This window comes from Juglans microcarpa x Juglans regia, chromosome 2S (assembly GCF_004785595.1).
Source record: "Juglans microcarpa x Juglans regia isolate MS1-56 chromosome 2S, Jm3101_v1.0, whole genome shotgun sequence".
Lineage (NCBI taxonomy): Eukaryota > Viridiplantae > Streptophyta > Magnoliopsida > Fagales > Juglandaceae > Juglans > Juglans microcarpa x Juglans regia.
Genome location: NC_054597.1, coordinates 113,374 through 136,199, shown reverse-complemented (window position 1 = coordinate 136,199; position 22,826 = coordinate 113,374). Strand labels below are relative to the sequence as shown.

At 36.2% G+C, this 22,826-nt stretch overlaps 1 protein-coding gene and 1 pseudogene across 1 annotated transcript; one reads left to right on the top strand and one right to left on the bottom strand.

Annotated features, from left to right (window-relative positions):
- Positions 1-9,804: 9,804 nt before the first annotated feature.
- On the top strand, positions 9,805-12,542 carry LOC121251905 (annotated as a pseudogene).
- A 516-nt stretch (positions 12,543-13,058) lies between these two features.
- Positions 13,059-14,823, bottom strand: LOC121251906 (protein COFACTOR ASSEMBLY OF COMPLEX C SUBUNIT B CCB1, chloroplastic). The gene is made up of 4 exons (XM_041151316.1): positions 14,345-14,823; positions 13,869-13,993; positions 13,443-13,595; positions 13,059-13,337 (listed from the first exon to the last, which is right to left on the bottom strand). Exons 1-4 carry the CDS (start codon positions 14,678-14,680, stop codon positions 13,151-13,153), a joined length of 801 nt encoding a protein of 266 aa, XP_041007250.1. The 5' UTR covers positions 14,681-14,823; the 3' UTR covers positions 13,059-13,150.
- Positions 14,824-22,826: the final 8,003 nt, after the last annotated feature.

Sequence of the window (22,826 nt, the reverse complement as noted above, 5' to 3'; positions counted from 1 at the left end):
TGAAAAACCCAATTTCAATTTATTGGATAACCATAGACAGGAAGTATTTTGGTCTATTAATAGTTTTGTTGGATTCAATAATTATTTTACAAGCCAAAAATAATATTGGACTCAATTTTGGAATTTAAGATCAGTCGTTACACTTATTAGGTGACTTGGTTGATAATATTTAGACAAGCCCTAAAATTTAGTTGGACCCAAAGACTCACGAAAAGGCCAAGCCCATTTATTTGGCATCTCAAACCCATGTATTTATAAGCCTATGCATTTATCACGCATATATCTCAGGTGATTCCTCAGTTGGAATGGTTTCTTACTTGTAACCAACTTACACACGTATCACTCAGTTTTGATTGAGCTGAAAAGACTTTTCTTTTTTGTAGTCGTCGAACTCACACAAATGAAAACCTATACGACTTCTATATATATCCACGTAGCCATGCACGTGTCATCACCTTCCCCATAATATAGTGTTGCCGCACTACCTCCTCACACACAATATCAACTTCTTAGCCCCTCAAAGCAATTTCAATAACACACGTAAGAAACATCCATGACAGTTAATATCACATGGAGCAACCCTGTGAGATCCCTATTTTTATGGGTTTTTAATTATTTATTTAAAAATGTTATTATGTTATTTTATTTATGTTATTTTTAAGTGTATTATTTTATTGTTAATTATTTTGGTATGTTGGGTTTTTAATTTCCTTATTATTATTATATATATATGTGTGTGTTAGTATTTTTTTTTTTTTTTTGTAATTTTATTTGTAGTGATTATTTATTGTGGGCTGTGTGTGAGTATTTGTTTTTGGCCTTAGTGTTGTGTGAAGCTCGAAGCCCAACTCAGCCTTGTGTGTGTGTGATTGAGCCGAAGCCCAGCCCGTGCCGTGATGAAGAACCCATCCCTTTATTCCCAACAGCGTCGTTTTGGAGGATGACCTCTAGGGCTTCATCTCTTTCTCCCTTGCGTCGCTAAGCTCCTTCTTTCTTCTTTCTTCTTCTGGTTTCTTTGGGTTTCTTCTGATTTCCTTCTTGTTCCAGCAGTTGCCGTGAGCCACCACCTCCTTCTATTATTTTTTCTTCTTGCTGTCGATCGGCTAGGGATTTCGTAGAATTGTTGTCCAGCTGCCACTCCACGCGGCCACCATCTTTCGCCTTGAGCAGCTCTGCGTCGACCGGTAGTGAGCTTCGGGTTGCGCTATCCAGCTACCACGCCACGCGTCCGTAGCAAATGCCATCTCTCCTCCATGGCTTGAGCTGCCGTTTTCACCTTTCTTCCACCCGTGTGAAACGCGGCCTCGCAAACCGCCGTGTTTGGCCTATAAATAGGCCATGGGTTCCTCATTTTAAACATCTCCATGATTCTTGCTCCTTCTTGTGGTATGTTTTTCCCATCTTGATTCTTAGTTTATAATTTTGTGTGGTGAATTTTGGTTGAAAATCCAAGTGTGTTAGAACAATTTTGTCGTGATTCACCGTGAGTTTTACCCTGCGCCGCCGTGAGCACCGCTGTTGAGCTGCCACCTTGAGCAACGCCCTTTCGCTTGATCTTTCAGATTATTTCCAATCTTCGTGTGTATGTAATTTCCCAGTTTTATTAATAAAGTTGTTGTAATTGTATTTTGTAAACTGTCATTTTTGATGTAACTGTTGATTGTAATAATTTGTTGGAATTGGGCCATGGGCCGGTTTGGAGGACAGGATATGACGTGTATTGTGAAATGGTGAAATTGTAAATAAATGATTAATTTTATAAATGAATTATATATTCCTATTAAATAATTGAATATTTATGGTTTTATTAAAATGTACTGTGATGTTACGTGGTTTGTTGCATTGGTTACTGAATATGTAGGTGCGTGTGTATCACGACCCCAAGCCGAGATGGGGTATTATCTCGGTGGAGCTCCTCTGGTCACTCGGGAGCGTAACAGACTGACGTGACATCCCCTGAGTTGTCGCAGGGCGACGACGGGAATGGACGAGACGGTAACGCTCTCGTACCGATTCCGTGACCTTTTGGCTGGCGAGGTTAGGGGATGCTTGGCCATGTACGCGCTAGGCACGGAACTGGGCATCGCTCGTTACGAGGTCTCATGCACGGACGTTACCTGTGATGTGACGAAGAGAGCCAGGGTGTGTGGACGGTCCATATGGGAGACTGTGGTGTATGCGTAATTTCATAATAAATATGATTGGGACCAAAAATGGGATTTTTGGTGTAAGTATAAAAATGATATTTTTGGGAAGTTGAATGTGGGTTGTTATTCTGTCCGTATGGGGACGCGTGTTTATATAAATGTGTTTTAAATCTCTTGAATATTGTTTTGGTTAATTACTTGCTGAGATGTCATAATCTCATTGTGGTGTTTTACCCTACGGTTCCGTTTTATGGTGCCGTAGAGTTTGACGCAGAGCCCGAGTATGAACCTAAAGGACCGACTCCGCCAGAAGCTTAAGTTGCTGATATGTTGTTCAGCGTTTTGGGATTTGTTTCCCTTATGTTATTTGTTTTCTTTAAATTATCTATCGAAAAATTGTAAAATTCTTGTAAAGTTATTTTACTGCTTTTTGTACAATTCTGGTACTTAATAAAAAAAGACCTTTTATTTTTCTCCACTGTGAATATTATGTTATACATTTATTGTATGTTGTGCACACTTTGAGCACTGGTCGTTGGGGTGCGTGATCCGTGTAGTTATCATCCTGGTGTCACGAACTCTACAAAAATAACACGTGAGGGTCGAGGGCGCCACAAACCCAACATATAGAACCTAGCTCTTCCACGTCTACTCTACATCATCTTTTATGTTCTACCAGTTTTGCATCGCACAAAGCAACAAGTTTTGTCGCCGCAACCACGTGACGACACCTCCCTCAACCCCCAGCCTCAGAACAACGTCACATCCACGAGAAAAGCCACTGTGAACCAATGAACACCACCACGTGTAGCACCAACGTAATCCTCGGCTTGGAAAACAACCATCTATAACCATGTTGAATTGTCGTGATAACAAACGGAAGAACACTGTCACACATATCCTTTCGAGATCTATCGAAAACAGCCAACAGTAGTGCCTTGTTCTGCTACACCCGAAATAGGTTCTACGTGCAAACCAGCCGCCACTACATCTTGGGAAGCCACTACACGTCGCCAACTCTCTCCACATCGCCTTCATCTGTATAGAAAGTGTTGTCAAGCACTTCTCGTCACCCCAGGTCCGTCATATTTCCTCCAGTAAGCCCACACTCAACTTCCATCATTTTTATCTTCTTTGTCGCTTCTCTCTCTAAGCTAATATCAACAAACAATTCGCTTACTCTCTCTCAGTGCTCCACTGTGATTCTCAATCCAAGATCTATCGTCATCCTCTATACCTTCTCCCACGGTAAGCCTTGAGCTAGCCACTATCACACGGTTATTGTTTTCTTTAGAGAATTGCGTGTCTCTTTCAAGTGGATAGTTAGACTTGCTTTTGAATTTTGTGATATATAGATTAAATCACGTAATGCCCTTAGTTGTGAGATAGGGCAAATGAGTTTAGGCAGACTTTGGTTTTCACGTGGGCTTTGCTTTTAAATTCGGCTATTCTTAAGTTCAATTGGTGTTTTACAACGGGCTTGAATCTTGTGTTGGGCTTGGTTTACTTTTGTTTAGCCTATAAACTCTATTTTATATAAGGTTTATTTTTTCCTACAGAAAATAGTTAAGGAATTTAAACTCTATTATTTATTATTAATTTTATAATTAGATTTCAATTGCAAATAGTGAGTGTTTATTCTTTTATTTTAAATACTTTAAGTTCAACATCCATTGTATGAAATGAATTCTCTACTGTTTACTATGATAGACTTTGATATAATTATGCTATTAAAGTTGTAAATTGAAAATAAAGAAATATATTAAGAATATTTAAATCATATTAGTATTTATTAGATTTATTGTGAAATTGAATAATTTTGTTAATTATAAGAAAGTAAACATATTGATGAGCTTTTCACGACTTATTTTATTAGAATTGAAAATAGCTCAAGTATTATATTCAATTATAATTTGAAAGTGAAAATATGTTATTAGTATTTAAATCATTTAAGATATAAGAATTCATTGATTTTATATTAAACGGAATATTTATTTATTATTTTCTACAATATGAATTTAATTAAGTGAGATATTAGGACATATTTTTCCTAAACAGATTTAGTGGCGTTTATATACTTTGTATAGGTGACGAGTTACGAAGTGATATTAAGGAAGCAACGCAGTGAAGTAAGTGGTTTGATCATAAATTAAGAATAGAATATTGTTTAGTCAGATGGATTATTATTAAAGCCAATTCTTGAAAGCCAGCGTTTATGTATCTCGCATATCATGATGTATGCAAATATGTCGTCCAACATAGCACATAATCATGTCATTCCACATCATTTTTAGATTCAACAATTATAATTATGCATGTATTATGTCATGCATCTCACGTCGCATGAGACACGTAGGTTTTCTTAAGTTCAAGTGCAATATAAAATCAGGATAGTTTGATAAGATGACCATTTTGATGCATGATACCAATGTAGTTTCAGGGTAGATGTGCAAGTTACGAACTCAAGTGTGGTCCACCGTAATATGCTAGAATACTACTCAACAGCTCCCATTGCGGCTTTGGGATATGAGATAAGTGCACAACTTCGCACACATAGTTAAGTGTGTTGGTCAGTCAAATCAGTCAGATAAATCAAATCACTCAGTTAATTCAAATAAATCAAGACAAGTCATGCATAACATAAGTATTAGTACAATGAGTCATAATTTTAAGCTCTCGACTTGAAATTTTTTATGAAAACCTTACGTTTATTATGTTTACGTTGTGATGAGTTTTTTTACTGAGTTTTCAATTTATTTTAATTTTATTTCATGATTTTAAACACCCATGTGATGATGATGATCAGTACGAGCAGGCAGGCCACACGTAGATGGAGCAGTTGAATTTAATTTCAGGCTTTAATTATTTATTTAGTTTGATTTATTAAATTATGATATCTCTTGTCTGACTATTTTTATGAAAGCATGTGACATCTCTAACCCTAAGGACTGAAGTGTTATAGGTTTGCGTCATTAGTCTCATATGAATATTTAGGATTTTATAGTGCAATAAAACGATTTTTATTTTTTGGGCAACAATTATTCGAAAAAACGTTTTGATTTATTCGAGACTTAGGAGTCGAAATCTGCAAAATGAAGTGCACTCATAGTTTTGTATGATTATTTAGGATTTTATGGAGCAAAGTTATTTTCACCATTTTCGAGGTGAATAGTAACTTATGTAGCGCCATGTGGCACGCAATCTAGTCATTTTTTAGACCACATTGTAAATTATCCAAATCAGTATAAAAAAGTTTCATTTGGACACTTGACAAAATTTTAGCCACACTTGGTGAATAGTTTAGGACACTTGGCACCAAAAGAAACTATGAGATGGAAATGTGATAGAAATAAAAGAAAATCAAGCATAATAATGTCATTTAAGCCAAACATTAATCCATCCAACCATTCATTTTTGTGCCAAACTAAAGAGGGTTTCAACCCTAGTGAAACTTCAAATATTTGAGCTTCAATTGAAACCCGAATTACCTTATTGAAACTGAAACCCTAAATGGTTTCTCAAACCCTAAATGAAGCCGGTTTAATCTTAATGTTTAATCACACGATTAAATTACTTTCAAATGCTATTAACATTCAAATTCATGTCATTACACCTCTCTTATCCATTCTTTTATAACGTAGCATTTTCATTGGGTCAAAAAAAATTGAATTTAGGTTTGATAGAAACCAAAACCCCAAACCATACCATATTGAAACCCCATTGAGGCTAAATCAGTTTAGGCTCACCAAAAAACTCCATCTATGATGGGCATCTTGATGAAATTTTTCCACTGCCATGAGTGTACTTCCATTGGCCATGTCAGCTCCAAATAATGGTTGATGTGAGGGAAATCAGCCACCTCATCATCACCAAATCACATGACAACTTCAAGGCATTAAACCGTATGCTGTAGCCCATAGTTTTGGGCATGGTTTTGGTTGACAACACATTATAAAAAAATCACCCTCATATCCCCTCTCAATCCCTCCAACAATATACAAGTCATTAATAACTTGTACTTCAGACTTTTGTCACTTTTGAAATACTTTCGTAGAGAGAACTCAAGGAGAGACTTCGGACAACATTTTTTTCCTTTCTTGCTTGAATTTTTTGAAGTCTTTGTAAGTAGATTATCACAAAATTATCGTCATATAAGCTGTTCCTATTTGAGTCTAGTTTCCATTACTATATTTTGTGTGATTTTTCATGAATTTTGGTTAGTGAAAAGGCTTTTTCAGCATGCAAAGGTCATACCTATCGATAATTTGGATAGTGTGTGATTCTTTGTTTTTTTTTATGAAGTTTTTTTAAAATATCTTGGTCCGATAGTTTAATGGTTTAGAGTTAACTTATTAATATGAAGTTGGATTTAAATTTTTTGAATGTTGGGAGTTTTACTAAACGTTTTGCATGATACGAGAAAGTTGGAAACTGTAGATATAAAAATAGTTTTTGTTTTTAGTAAGATTTGATTTTTTGTTATGAAAGCATGCTCTTATTGTATTGATATTCACATATGTTGTTCTTAAAACTTTTATCTTTGTGTTGAGATGTTATTTTGAAGATTTATGGTTGTGATTTTGAGATAATAAATTTTTATGCATGCTAAGGTCCGGTTGGAACACAAACTTAAGGCTCACAGGTTGTGTTGTGTTTTTAAGAAATTTTTGCCATGTGATATTGAGTTTAATGCTTAAATAAATTTTAGGACTTGAACATGAAGCATATGATGTTGTTTCTTCATGGTTTACTTCATGAAAAGCCAAATCCAGTGGTTTGATCAAAGACCAAAATATGTAGTACTCTAGTTTTGGAGAGAATGTGCAAACCGATTATGTTGGTTGGTGTTTTGTGATTTTGATTTGTTTGTTCAAGCATTCTATTTCTTATGATTGATTTTTGAACATGTTAAAAGTATGTTTTTGAACTTTTGGAGTTATTGAAGTTAATTTGAAGAAAGATAGACCAAGAACATCAAGAGTTGTTCTTTGTTGTCAAAAGACTTGATGTTTTGGCATTTAAGAAATTATGGTGTTTATTATATGTGTTTTGTTAATGTCCTAGCATGATATTAAATCATAGGATATGATTTTTGTATGTTGCATGATTAGGTTTTAGCATGAAAGTTAGAGTTTGAAAGAATTGTAATAAAAATCAAGGATTTTAGCATTTGTGTGTTTTGGCCTATGCTTGGTTCTCATAACTATGTTGTGTTTTAAGTGTTTTTAATTTGATATTTGGATTTAGGACAAAATTCACATAAGGAATATAAATTTTGGTAAGTTTTGGAGTTAGAATGCAAAACCCTTAAATTATAGGTAAAATAGTAATTTCTTATATATAGAGAGGTAAAATGGTAATTTTTCCATGAGTTAGTGATTTTATATTCCTAAGTATATTAGTGAGGAGTTTCTAACATTTAAAAATATTTCCTTACAGTTCTCGTTATTTCACCATTTATTTCGTCAAGCTACAATTACTGTAAGTTAACCTCTAGCTTACTTTCAATGTATATATGTGTGTATAATGGTAAGAGAAACCATAATTATATATTGCACGTTATGTCATGCTTAATTATTGCACGTTACGATTATGCCATATTTATCTGTTACGCATCATGTTATGTCATATCACTAGTCTCATGTACACATGTCAAGCTATGTCATCTGTTGTTTTGTTTCACGCTACGTCATGTCACGAGTTCGGAATTCATCATGAAAAATAGTATTTTCAAGTTAGTTGAGCCTTTTATGTTTACCATAACCTCAAGTACTAGGATGAGGTAATTATTCTAGCGGAACTCTATTGTTTATGTTTGGGTGTTTAAACTGGTGTGAAATTTCTTCTGCTAACAAAAGTACTGTCAGCAGGCGTCGAATGAAGCCTAAGTAACTGGTCATTGGAGTGAAGTCACGCACCAACGCCGATGGTGTGATGCATACATTACGTACTCGCAGCAGAAGTAGATACTTATGGTGTGATGCGTATGTTAACGTACTCACAATTGGTGCAAATATATGTGATGTAATGTTGTATCGGTAATGACACACGGCTCAATGGGACCTGTGCAACATCCACAGTTCATGTTTAATTAAGCAGTTATTATGGGAACAAGATTCCATGTTCATGTTCATGTTCAGTTCAATTCTAGTTCACTTCATGTTTATTTTACATTCAGTTTAGTTCAATTTTAGTTCACGTTCTTCTTATTTTACGTTCAGTTTTGTTTATTTCATGTCATGTTCAGTTCACGTTAGTTCAATTCATGTCTTATTAATTGTCAAGTCACATCATGTCACGCATGTTCACATTAGCATTCATATATTTACTGTTATGCATGCACTGTACATACACTACTAGTTAAAATTATTTGTTAACTTTGTGAAAATCTCACCTGGTAGTCTCAACTATCATTTCTTCCGAAATGGTAGATCACGTGCTAGGATTAAGAGACGCAACAGATGGACGACTGGAGGAGGTCAATTAGGCGGCAACGCAACGACACGGAACTCATCACTTCGATGCTTCGTTTTATCGATAGTATTTTGGCTTACTTGGCCGAGTTGAGTGAACTACTTGATAGACTAACCTAGTAGTTATATTAGTCTTCACATGTACTTAAGGAGCGTTGTCTCCAATACTCATGATGTTATAGATTTTTTGGACATACACTATAACTTTTGAACATTTGTTATTTTAAGATTATAAAATATGTTTGGATGTTTGAGATATATCTTATCTAGTACATAGTATTGCTCAAAGAAAAAAAATTATTTGTTGCGAATATTACTTATTTTTATATGCATGTTAAGTGTATTGTATCTTTATTTGTCATAAACAAGAATGAGTAACATTGTGCTGCATGTCCCGATGCTTCAGAGTCCACCAAATTACACGCAAAATCTGGGGGCATCACAACCTAAATCCACAGGTCGTTTGGAAGACAAATCTACTATAATATGAGTATTTTAAAATCTTTCATAGTTTCTCGTTTCTCTTATATAATAGAGGTCGGATAACTTTTTTCTAAAAAAGATTATATCTTTGGAACTCTCATTGTGAGGTTGAAGATGATGCTCTGTGTTCTCGTAATTATCGCCCCCTCTCCCTCAAATCTCATATCCCTTTTATTATGACTTTTGTCAGTAGTTGGTGAGAAAATCAACTTTATATCACTTCTTTCATTTCTTTCTGCCTAGCTTTATTGATCGTCTAAACTTTTTTTTTTTTCTTTCCTCTCACCTCTCTCGCACACCTTTTTTTTCTTTTGGTAACTTTGACAGTTGTTTTTTCTTATCCCATTTTTGTTTCTTATTTACTCTATAAATGGGCCTTTGAGCTGGGCTGAGACGTCATATAGGTCAGGGGTATTTTACCTCTCATAAATTGGAAGGAAAATTTAAATTAATCTACGCGTATGATTCAGCGGTGTGTAGAACTATAATTGATTTACTCGTAAACTCATCAACAGTTAGTAAGAATGGAGTATTTAAGATTTATGAACGACACGTAGCATTTAATTTTTAGGCGTAAACGACAAGTAAAGTTTATTGGTAGCGATCAGGTCTCTACGTCGATTAAAATGGTTACGTGTCAAAATCATAGAATCTCTGAAAAAACCCAATCACAGTCAGTTCCTAAACAAACACCCAATCACAGGCAATTCCTACTCCTCTATCTTGCTCGGATGCTCGTTCAATCAAAAGGGTTTGCCGAATTTTCCCAATTCTTTGGCGACGCCGATCAGATTGGTTAAATCCAGCGAAGAAGAAGACGAAAAATAATCAGAAGAAGATGCTGAGGGTTGCAGCGAGGAGGCTATCTTCTCTTTCTCCGTCGTCGCCTTGGAGGCGCAACCAGTCCGCCTCCGCCATCGTCTCTCGTTATTTATCCTTCAACGGTAGTTATTCCTCGTCTTTCGATCACCCCAGATCCGATATCTTCTTCTACTCCTCTTTTTCCCTCCGACCCGACTTATTCCAACTTCCCTTCAAAGGTTAGGGCTTCCTTCCTTTTCCCTCTATATACTACTCGGTTTTATTTCGGTTAATTCTGATTCATCTCGTTAGATTTTTTTTTTTTGTAACTTTTGGGTTTTGTTATGTTGCTTTAGTATCGTCAACAATTCCGAAGGATACATAATTACCTTGTTCCGGTATTAATTATTCTGTTTATTCGACGCTATTTATTCAGAAATATCACCAGCGTGCTTGATTGAGCGTGCTGTTGTATGAGCGCTCTTGACTGTTTGGGGAGGGGGCGCTATCTTCAGTGCTATAGTTATTTGCATTTATTGGAGGAGGTTGGGTTTTTAGTTGTGGAAGCTAGTTTCTCAATAAAGGTTAGGAGTTTTTTTTTAATGCATAATTAGGAGTTTTTTATATTGATGCTTGTCAAAAAAAAAAAAAAAAGAAAAAAAGTAATGTCGATTGCAAGTATATTTCAGGATCTGTTGGGTATTTGAAGAAGTGTTCTTCCCGCTTGTCAAAAATATGTTTGATAAGATCGGGTGGGAAGTTTGTGTGATTGTGTTTCATGTCTTAATGGATATTTGTCTCTATCCTCATAGTTGGAATATAGAAGTACACGATTCTTTTTTTATAAGAAAGAATACAATTCTATATATCCGAAGATAATTATAGATGTCAAGATTTATAATTTCTTGTTGCTGGTTTGAACTTTTAAAATAATAATAATAATTTATTGTTGCTGGTTTGAATTTAGTTGTATTAAATCTTCGTGATATTGTTGTGATATCTAGAATGATGATATGTAATACTTATCTGTTTCTATATATGGGTTTTCAACTCCTTGACCCCACATACAATTGTCAACTACCTATTGATACCAAATTATAGTGTCCAGGACTACATTCGGACTGATTGTTTTTCATGTGAGACACAGACATAGGCTTATCCACCTAAGATGTGCGTGCACAAGTCAGTACGTAAGAACATGTATTTGCATGATCCCTATTTCAGAGTTTTCTCTTTTGCTTCCTAATTTTGCTGAGGGATCTGGGAATTGAATATAAAGGCAGCTGGAAAAATGCTTGAAAACTTTGTGTCAATGAGGGAGTAAAAACTGTGAAGGCCTTGGTCTTGGTGGTATGCTCCCTCCAAGGTCTAAGATTCGAATCCTCTTGGGTGCAAACAATCTATTGGGGCCATTGGATTGGGGGAATTTCCCCTTGAATTACTACCCGAGGTGTATTTGCGGGAAACTTCATGCTGAGGGCCTGTACACTCCTGGGATTTGTCAGGATGCTGTTCTCGGACACCCGATGCCAATTAAAAAACCGTGAATATGAATAAATATACAGGTTCTTTTTATCGTGGAGCAAGTTGTACATTATTTTTTGTTGCCTTTTGAAGCCTATTATCATCACTCTCCACCCTTCAAAGATTGGATGGCCATTTCAGTTGATTTCTTTGCCCACTGGAATATTCATATTATTGACCGCATACATGGTTGTGCACTTTTTATTCTTGTTCATTTTCTTATGACTCTTGCTGGCAAATGATTGGTAGGTCCAGGTTTTGCTTCCGAGTCTTTGACCCCAACAAGGAAAACAGCATAGTTCCAGATGTTGCTGCAACTGTGGCAGCTGTTAAGAACCCTACTTCAAAGATCCTTTATGATGCGTACAACCATGAGCGTTACCCTCCAGGTGACCCCAGTAAGCGGGCATTTGCCTATTTTGTCCTGACCGGTGGTAGGTTTGTCTATGCCTCACTGATTCGTCTCCTCATCCTCAAGTTTGTGCTGAGCATGTCAGCCAGTAAGGATGTTCTTGCAATGGCCTCGCTTGAGGTTGATCTCTCCAGTATTGAGCCGGGCTCTACTGTGACTGTTAAGTGGCGTGGAAAGCCAGTCTTCATCAGGCGCCGAACTGAGGATGATATAAAGCTGGCAAACAGTGTTGATGTTGGATCTCTTCGAGACCCACAGCTGGACTCAGAGAGGGTTAAGAATCCTGAATGGCTCATTGTTGTTGGAGTCTGCACACATCTGGGTTGCATTCCCTTGCCAAATGCCGGTGACTTCGGTGGATGGTTTTGCCCATGCCATGGATCCCATTATGATATATCTGGTAGGATTCGTAAGGGGCCAGCTCCATACAATTTGGAGGTACCGACTTACTCCTTTTTGGAAGAGAACAAGTTACTGATTGGTTGAGAATCATGCCTTGCTCTCTAGAAAACTACAATTATTGATGATCCCAGTTTTTTTTTAATTTAAGCAGATAATGCCGAAGATTTTTTGCGGACATCTTGATTTCAGCCCATTTATTCTTGGGCGATATTAGGAATGATTATGTACTTGAGTACTGTTAACTGTCGTTGGTGTTTCTGAAATTCTAAATAAGTAGCCTGGAAATTTGGGACTTCACAATTTCAGGAAGCTGCTATTAAATTTGATTTGTTTTGTTGTGGTGTTGTGATAATGGATGATAGTGTTTTATCTAGTTATGAAGGGGAGCGGTTGGGACCGGGTGTTTGTTCCAACGTAATTGCCGCCGTGAAAACATCTCCATGACAAAGTATCCGTTTGGGTAGGATAGAACTTATACACTCGCAGTAAACTGTTTCCAAGAAGTTGACCATAGAAAAGAATTTGGAAACCAACCAGGTACGTGATAACTCTATATATCGGTTTCTTTTAACCCAAGAATTCTTTTCAAAGTTAAAACTGCTGTGATGGAAAGTAAGATTCCGGATATACTATCCATTCGTTACCATCAATCGTGTTTCGGATAATTTTTCAATAGAAAATTCGAGTGCATAACCTATACTTACTGTTCATTCTTCAGAAACTCAAGACTTGAGTTCAATCACACAATTTTTAAGGCCCCCCCCGGTACGCATAGATAGCCAAGTACTCTGAACAGAAAGGTACATGCACAATCCAAACGTCAAATTTCGATGGTAGTTCGGATGAATGCATATATATAAGTGTGTGTACACACACAGGTATGTATTTTTTCACAAAAAGAATCTTGGTCATCTCTCGAAGATTCCCTTGACATACACCATGCCCTTTTCACTGAGCAGAAGCTCTTTTCTCATTTGCTCTACTTGCTGGTCATCCCCTTGAACGATGATCTCGGAAAGGGTCCCATCATCTGCAACCATCATTTTAACCTTGATCTGCTCCTTTCTTGATGCTCGTTTCCAGTAATAAGCTCCTCTGAGTTCCATTACCAAAGAGTTAGTACGTCAAATTACGTGTGGTTTGGCAAATGGATTACAGGCATTGTATAATTGTTTACAATATCAGAGTGCCTGCACTTACGCAAATGGACTTAGGATCGTAAGCCAGAACCAATTATTGCCAAAATCTGGTACGGTTATTGTAAGAACAAGGGCCACGCTTGCCAGGCTGATGCAGGTGCAGAAAGTGAGCAAGGCTGCTTGGCCTCGGCTTGGTACCATCATGCCTTCAAAACTTTAATCAAGAGAGAATCATAAGTTATAAAACTTTTATCTCAAGCGAACAAAGGTCTTAAATTTTTTGATATAGCAGTTAATCATCCCAAGTTGCGGGTGAAGAACGACAGGCTAAACTTTCAGCATCTGATCGTGTAGTAGTTTTTTACCTTCAGTATGGTCTACACCTGAATAAAATCATTTTGCTTTCTTATGTAAATCACGACTTATTTGATGGAAGTGTAAAATGTTGTGTTGTTTAGATTCTGGAGGAGAATGAGGAGTGGCTTACGTTACGGTCTCTCCTCTCTCGGTCACCGCAAAATTGTTACGGGTAAAGAAAGATAGGATTTCTCCTGCCACCTGATTAGGTGCCTTTCTCCATTCTCCTTCCCCTATAAATGTCTTCTGCACAATCTGATATAGAACCCCAATGAAACTAGCTCGTTGATAAACTAAACCAAAGAATAGAGACGCACAAAAAAAAAAAAAAATTATATCGATGTGACGAAGTTAGTTGATTTATTTGATTGTCCCCCCATCATTTTCTTTTTATGGAGGGGATATCACCGGCAGTAAAATGCTAAGGATAAAGCAGTTTTGAAACTCTTTAATTTCCCTCTTTGAGGGACTATTGGACAAAGAAACTAAGAGGAAGGATAAAACAGTCTTGAAATTCTTTAATTTCTCTTTTTGAGGGACAATTGGAGAAAGAAACTAAGAGAAAAGACAGAGTTGGAGAAATTAAGAAAACTGATGAGAAAGAACCTTGGACTTCACAGATCGCTTGATAAGGGACCAGAGGCCAGGAACTGAGATGACAAATAGACCCAATGAAGTATAGTAGCTAGCCGAAGAATAACCCATGCTCTCTGAAAGTAATATGAGCGAGGAGGGGCTATGGTGGTGAAGCTGTTCCACAAGAACAGCGGAGGATAAGACATGGTCTTGGATGGAGTGGGAGGCACACACCGCCAGACTTCTGGGCCTTGTGGGGTTCGGAGCCCGTCCGGGCCATGGTTTATGGTGGGACTTGGAAATGGAGAAAGGGAGAGAGAGAGGCGTCAGAGGGTGGGGATGTGGGAATAGCGTCTTAGCTGCCATTAGTCTGGCCGAGAGAAAATGAATCAAGTTTCCGTGCTGAGATCGGATAACTACCGAGTCGGGGATAGTCAGCGGATTGAATTGAATGGTCCAGACTCCAGATATAGAAAAGATGACATTTCAGCCCATTTCAGCAGTGGCCTCAATCTTTCTTTCTTCTATAAATGAATCAGGTTTCAGCTATAAGTTTTTGTCAAAGCCTTTTCCATAGCTAAGTTAACTGATTATTATTGGTCCTGTTAGTTCTGTTGCAGGTTTATTTATTGTTATTGAATATATGTTATGAGTTGAAAACACCTCTCAATTTTGATAGTGAATATCTCACGAAATGGGTATAATTTTTAATTTTTATATATGTATATTTTAATTTTTTTTAAATTTAATTATTTAATTGTCTTACGTGTTCATCCTTAATTGATCATAACGTGATATTTGAGCACCAATACCAATAATTCTTTATAATAAATTAACGAAATTTAAATGAAATGACCATTTTAATATATGATTATTATTACGATAATTATTTGGAAACTTTTCTCTAATTCAGGGATTAATTTAATAAATGATCAACCTCAAAATAATAGATAACTATGGCCCAGAGCTAAGCCGCGCCCTTGAACGCCAAGTAAACTATTCAATGTAAACCTTATTGGTTGCGATAAACCACACAAAGCTGATCTTTTGTGGAAACAGAGGGCAAAGCAGGACTCACATAATGGTGGATCGAAAACACAAGATTTTTTCACACGTGTGCTACTCAAAGGAGGAAACACAATCTTATCACTAAGTTGGAAGATGAGTTTGGTCATATTCAGTTCGATCCTCGAAAAGTTATGGATGTTTTCTGCTCTTTATACAAAAAGTTGTTCCAAACTTCAAATCCCGATCCGGGATGAGCCTTTTACATCCGAGGAGGTGACTACAACATTGTTTCAGATGTCTCTTTTAAAATCACCTAGACCTGATGGATATGCTTCAACTTTTTATCAAGACCATTGGGATATTGTAGGCCCTGAGGTATGTTCCAGTTCGGTGAATTGTCTCAATGAAACTCTCTCTTGTAGCTATTAATCATACATATATTATTTTGATTCTAAAGGAGAAAGAAGTTGTTAACGGTCAATTAGATTATGTAATGTACTGTATAAGATAGTGTCAAGGTCCTTGCTAATAGGCTCAACAAGGTACTGAATTTCATCATCTAACCAAATTAGAGTGCTTTCATTCCTGGTCGTCTTATTTTTGATAATATCATTGTTGCCTATGAGACCTTACATACCATGAATTGTCATTTCCATGGAAAAGAGGGTTATATGGCTGCTAAGTTAGAAATGAGCAAAACTTATGATAGGGTTGAATGGAGATTCTTAAAAATGATCATGGAGAAAATGGACTTCAGTGAAAGATGAATTTCTCTCATATAGAATGTCTTATCTCAGTGTCTTACTCGGTGTTAGTGAATGGAGAGTCTCATGCACAATTTAAACCTGCTTGTGGTTTGAGGCAAGGGGATCCCTTAAGTGCCAATCTTTTTCTGCTATACTTAGAAGTTCTTAGTTTCCTAATTCAACAGGCTGAAGATAAGCAAACCTTCATGGGTTCCAATTGCTAGAGGGGCAGTTAGGATTTTGCATTTACTTTTTGTAGATGACAGTTTACTCTTCATCAAAGCTAATCCTCTTGAATGGAGTAAACTTAAAGGATTATTGGCACTGTATGAAAGAGCTTCGGGGCAACAATTGAACTGTGATAAGACCACTTTTTTTCAATTCAAACACCAAGCAAGAGATATGGGACATTATTGTTGCTACAGTTGGAACTCAAGCACTTAACAACTTTGAACAATATCTTGGTGTACCATCTTTAGGTGGTCTATCCAGAATGAGGGCTTTCAACTTTATTGCAAATAGGGTATGGCAAAGACTTAGTAATTGGAAGCATACTTTTCTCTCTCAAGTAGGAAATGAAGTTCTTTTGGAGGTTGTTATTCAAGCCATCCCAACATATATTATGAGTATTTTTTTTTTATTACCTCAGACCTTGTGTTAATAGCTAAATAGACTTATACATAGGTTTTTTTGGGAACATAAGGAAAATAATTCAAAAATACATTGGATGGGAGAAAATGGGTCTATGTAAAACTATGAGGGGCTTGGGATTTCTGAGAATTGGGATGTTTTAACAAGGCTCTCTTAGCTAAACAATTATGGAGAATAATGTGTAATCCCCATTCTCTTTTTGTTGTTACCCTTAAGGCTAAATATTTCTCTTATGGGGAATTACATAATGCAGTCTTACAAATAAGAGCCTCTTATTTATGGAGGAGTTTGATGTCAGCTAAAGACCTTCTTATGGATGGTTTGATATGGAGAGTTGGCAATGTGAATAGCATAGACATTTGGAGGGATAAATGGTTTACCAAGGCCCAATACTTTTCAGATCCAGTCTCCAATTAACACACTTGATGCTAATGCAAGAGTTGCTATTTTAATCGAACCCACACCAGATTTGAATGCTCTTTGAATTTAGGAGATTTTTTGTGCAGAGGAGGTGGACATGATTCCGAGCCCATTGAGTCCACTGCTATCAGCTGAGAAACTCATTTGGAGGGGCACTTCATCTGACAATTTTACAGTAAAGAGTGCTTACCGTTTAGAAAAGGAGAGGTCCATGAGACAATTATGCAGTTCATCTAATACTCAAGTCTAGTACAGATTTTTGGGAGTTCATATGGTCTACTAATATCCCTCCAAGTGTCAAAACTTATATATGGAAAGCATGTAATAATCTTTTAACAACAGGAGCCAATCTTTGTAAACGACAGGTCTTGGATAATGGAAATTGTCCTGTCTGCCAACTGGAAGCTGAAACCTTATTGAATACATTTTGTGGGAGTGTGCTTCTGCACAGGATGTCTGGGGTAATTGTTGTATTAATCTTAAAAACGTTCCCTTCGAAATATCACTTTCCAAGAATAATGTTTGCATTTTCAGCAAAGATTGTCTATTGAAGATGTTAAATTAATGTTTATGTATTGCTCAAAGTATATGCTTTAGAATAAGTTCTCTGGTATTTAGACAATCTTTTGATCACACCCTCTACATCTGATTGATCAGGTAGAAGCATCTCTTGCAGAATTTTAAGAACTACAACATCATGGTCTTCCCGCCCTTCATTTTCAGATAACACAACCAAGATGACATGTACCAAGAAGTGGTTATGTGAAAGGCAATTTGGATATAGCTGTTGAGAGGGGCACTGATAAGGTTGGTGCTGGGATTGTTATCAAATATTCTATGGGTCGCATCTTGGCTTGCAGATAAACTCCCAAACTGGCTTATTTTCCTCCCAAGGATGTTAAAGCTTGGGGTGCTTTCGTTGTTGCTAGTCTTTTTCTAGATTTGGGATTTGCACAAGTGATGTTTGAACCAGATGTAAAACAGATTGTGGATGCAATTAACAGTGTAGATGAGGATCTTAGAGCATTCACATTGGCTTAGTCATGTAAATGCAAACTAAAATCTGGCTAACAATCCTTTAAAATGGTCTACATTGGAAGAGGCAAAAGACAAATATTTTGTTTGATAGCTACAGTAACTCTTTATATTTGAATGGGTACTATTCACCCTCCATTGAATAATTTATATTAATTTTGTTCTCATTTTGTTGCTATATAATAGTTGCACCACTAATTATTATTATACATATAAGTGCTTTTATACAATTTACAATGGATTTAAATTGCAATCAGAAAAACAAATTAGATAAATATAATAAAATAATAAAATATTATTATTATTTTGGTTAATAGATGGATAATTCAATATGAAAATCTATCTTGAATGGAATAGGCAAAATGCAAAACATGTGATTTTAGCTTTGCCTTTGCCTAAGCTATTGAGAATGCTCTTAATAGTTGTGGTCATATCATTTAAGACATTAGGGCCTGGTTTTGATAGTGAGTTGAGATTAGATGAGTTAAGATAATTTGTGAATTGTAGTGAGATATTTGAGTTGAGCTGAGATGAGTTATAAATGGTTAAGTTAAAATGTTTTATTGGGTTTGAGGAGAGAAGAGAAAAAAAATTGAATAAAAATATTATAAAATTGAAATATTGTTAGAATATAATTTTTTAATATAATTTTTGTTATGAGATTTGAAAAAATTGAATTATTTTTTGTGTTTTATTTGAAAGTTTAGAAAAATTATAATAATTAAGTAATGATTAGATAAACAAAGTTGAAAATTTAAAAATTTGAAATTGAAAAGTATTTGTATTTTGTGATATTTGTTTCTTGAAATGAGATAAGATGAAAACATTTCTTTATCCGAAGCAGGCCTAAGTTGTTATTGTAATCTTTTTATTATTGATCTTTTACTAACGTCACAACGTTTGCTAATCGTCCTATAGGGTATTTCGCTCCTTTCTATGGAGACTCTTTACACCTCACAATGAAATTTCCGCTCCTTTAATAGAGTAAAATACAAGTTTAGATCATATCAGATATTCGACATGAAGATGGATTCTCTAATTCAACAAACATAAGCTCTATCATGGGAGGACCTCAACCTAACTCCCAGCCACAGAAACTGCAAAAGAAACCACAAAACTTGCGTTAGTGGGAAGAATAGTTGCAACTCAGCCACTAAACAAAATCTCACTACATGCAAGTCTCAAAGGAGCTTGGAATTTTATCAAAATATTCCACATTGAATATTTAGATGTAAATCTTTTCCTTCTCGCTTTCCAGACAGTTCGTGATAAACAAAGAATCATCAGTCAAGCCCCATGGAATTTCAAATGACACTTGCTCATCCTAAAGGTGTGGCCTGCTGGCTACTGGATCAACATGGCATGAGATCAGTTTAAATACATCAGTTTTTCCTATGCAAATACATGGTCTCACACTGGATCACATAACTGTTGCAAATGTCACAAAAATTGGGAAAGTCATTGGAACTCTAACGGAGGTGGAAGTAGATCCACATTTCGGAATAACATGCAAAAAATTTATAAGCATCAAGGTGAAAATAGACATAACAAACCCACTGAAGCAAGGTTTTTAGCTTCCAAGAGACTACAATATAGACACATGGGTCTCCTTCAAATATGAGAGGTTATCGGATTTTTGTTATGCATGTGGTAGACTGGGTCACTCACAGATTTTTTGCACATTTCTAAAAGTCATCCCCATCGGGCCCACCCAGCTACTTTTCCCTGACTGGTTTGGCAAGTGAGAGTATCTCAAGTACTCTCACTACTATTCTTTACTTTATTATTACTTTTCACCTACTTTCCTACTATTCATTAATTTTCACATACTTTTTACTATTATTCAATATTCTATTATTACTTTTTCACTGCTATTTATAAATATTCTCAACACTTTTCAAGTATTTTCACTATCCATTATCTTGATTCCTAACAACAGGAAAAACTAAAAGGGTCACCTGGTTTTTTAAAAGCAACAAATTGGTCTTTCAATCCCATGGAGACTCCTTCGGCTGAGACTGCAACAAAAAGAAATACTCAACTGACCCTTGAAGATAGTCAACAGACTTAGAAAAAAATTCAAAAAATCTCCAAGGAACCACCTGCTACTTCCACAAGGAAAGATCAAAGCTCCAGAAATGAGGAGGAAGATCTAGCATTCATGCTACTTGAAAAGCAAACAAAGGCAACTGGAAAATAAAAAAACCAAAAGAGCATGTCAAAACCAAACCATATCATTGGGAAAATCCACACCCAACAACAATTGGGAAAACAAATAAAGCTGATGAGGAAGGTTCTACCATGCCTTCAACTGCTTCATAAAGACAATGGTATAGAATTGCAGGGGACTAACCCGCTCCAAAGCAATTATAAGGGCAAATGTTAGGAAGTATAACTCGGACTTAATATTTTTGTCGGAAACCATGGTGCCTACTGAACGCACCTCTACTATTGTAAATAGTATAGATTTCTATCATTTTGTAAATTTCTCAGTCTCAGGAAAAAAAAAAAAAGAGGCCTTTTGCTATTATGGCGATCGAGTGTAAATGTAGAACCAGCACGTGTGAATATGAATGCGATATCTATTTTAATTTACTCTGATCCTTCTAACCATCCTTGGCTAGCTCCATATGTCTATGCTCCAATACAATGGCAACATAAAGCAAATTTCTGAACATCATAGGACTCAATTCACAACTCCTTTCCTGGCCCATGAATTTGCATTGGAGATTTCAACGATTTATTAAACCCAAATGAGAAAATTGGGGGTGTCTAGTAACATCTTCATCAATTGGTAGATTAAAATTTGATGGAAACACATGGTCTAATCAACATTTGTTTCTCCGGGCCCTCATTTACATGGATAAACAATCTACATGGTAAGACTTTGATCAGAGAAAGAATGAATTGAGGGATAGCAGGCACCCAATGACGATTATTATTTCTTGATGCCACAATTCACCACCTTACTTCATCGGCATCAGATCACCATCTGCTTATACTCAATATGACAAAAGTGACAAAATGAGTCTCATCTTTCAAGGTTGAAGAATTCTGAACTCGAGAACCTCTCAGTCAAATAATTATTCAGGAAGTATGGAGCAAGCATTTCAATGGAAATCCAACATTCATACTATGCAGCAAAATCAAGGCCACTAAAGAAGCTCTAAAACATTGGAACGAAGTACACTTTGGAAATATCCAAGTTAATATTCAGAAAATATAAAGTGAGCTTAATCACATCCAGTGCAATCCCCCAAGCCGGTAGAGTCTAGTAAAAGAGAAACAGTTACAAGCAAAGCTCCAAGATCAGCTGAAACATGAATAAATGCTATGGCGTTAAAAATCATGAATCAATTGGCTCACTTCATTGGGATTGAATACAAAGTTCTACCATCTCTCAACAACAATTCAAAGAAGTGGCAACGGGATGATTGTCAAACTAAGGTCAAGTATTTGGACAATGGACCAAGATATCATTGAATTGTATTTCCTTAATTATCTTAGGTCTATTTATGCCACTTCGAATCTAGTCATCTCAGAAGACTTGGAAAATCTTGTTGAAAAGCAAACAACAAATCAAGAAAATGAATTCCTAACTGCACTACCTATGGAAGAAGAACTTTATGGAGCACTGAAGCAAATTTCAAACCATAAAGCATTGGGTCCGACGGAATGACATCGCTCTTCTATAAACACTACTGGAAGATCATCAAAAGAGAAGTCATAGCTGCAGTCCATAATTTTTTTAGAAGTGGAAAATTGTTGAGGTAGATGAACCATACCAATATAAGCGCTCATCCCAAAAATCTCCAATCCTTGCTCCCCTCAGAATTTCCAACCAATCAACTTGACTAATGTTATATACAAAACCATCACCAAAATTCTTGCAAATCGCTTACAGAAAACACTCCCCAATATCATCTCCCATTTTCAAACAACTTTCATCTTGGGCTACAACATAAAAAAAAAAACTCTATAATTACCCATGAGTTGTTTCACCACCTCAAGAGGAAAATGGGGAGAAAGGGCCAAAAGACGATAAAGCTAGATATGGAAAAAGCTTTCGACTGTATTGAATGAGATTTTTTATTTGTTGTAATGAAGGCATTGGGATATAGCAGAGCATGGATCAACTTGATCAAAGAATGCGTAACGACAACCTCCTTTTCAATCCTCATCAATGGCTCTCCAAGAGGTTTCTTCAAAGTGCAGAGAGGACTCAGACAAGGCTCACTTCTCCATTTATTTTCATCTTGTGCACAAAGGTGCTCTCAAGACTAATAGCAAAATCGGAAGATACGAGAAATCTAGAAGGTGTCAAGTTGAGCTGAAACTGCCCCTCAATATCTCATTTATTCTTTGCGGATGATCTAATCATTTTCGGAAAAACAGATGAGAGAACGACCCAAATCAGTAGTGACAATCTAGAGAAATACCAAGATTGGTCAGGTCATATAGTCAACAAGGTAAAATCATCAATTTTCATTACCAGAAATACCAACCAAGCCACAAAAGCGGTGATACTGGCCAAAATGCAATACAATGAATCAACTTCCAAAATAAAGTATCTGGGGATTCCGACATCTTTTGGAAGGTCAAAGAAAGTAAACTACAAAGAATTAATGGCCAATATAAATAGAAAGTTTGAG

Excerpts from the sequence above, each read along its gene's own strand:
- LOC121251906 (XM_041151316.1), bottom strand. The coding sequence starts at position 14,680 with ATGGCAGCTAAGACGCTATTCCCACATCCCCACCCTCTGACGCCTCTC. Across the intron at positions 13,994-14,344 it reads AGCGATCTGTGAAGTCCAAG|ATTGTGCAGAAGACATTTAT; the intron begins GTTCTTTCTCAT and ends GTTCTATATCAG. Across the intron at positions 13,338-13,442 it reads ACGATCCTAAGTCCATTTGC|AGGAGCTTATTACTGGAAAC; the intron begins GTAAGTGCAGGC and ends AATGGAACTCAG.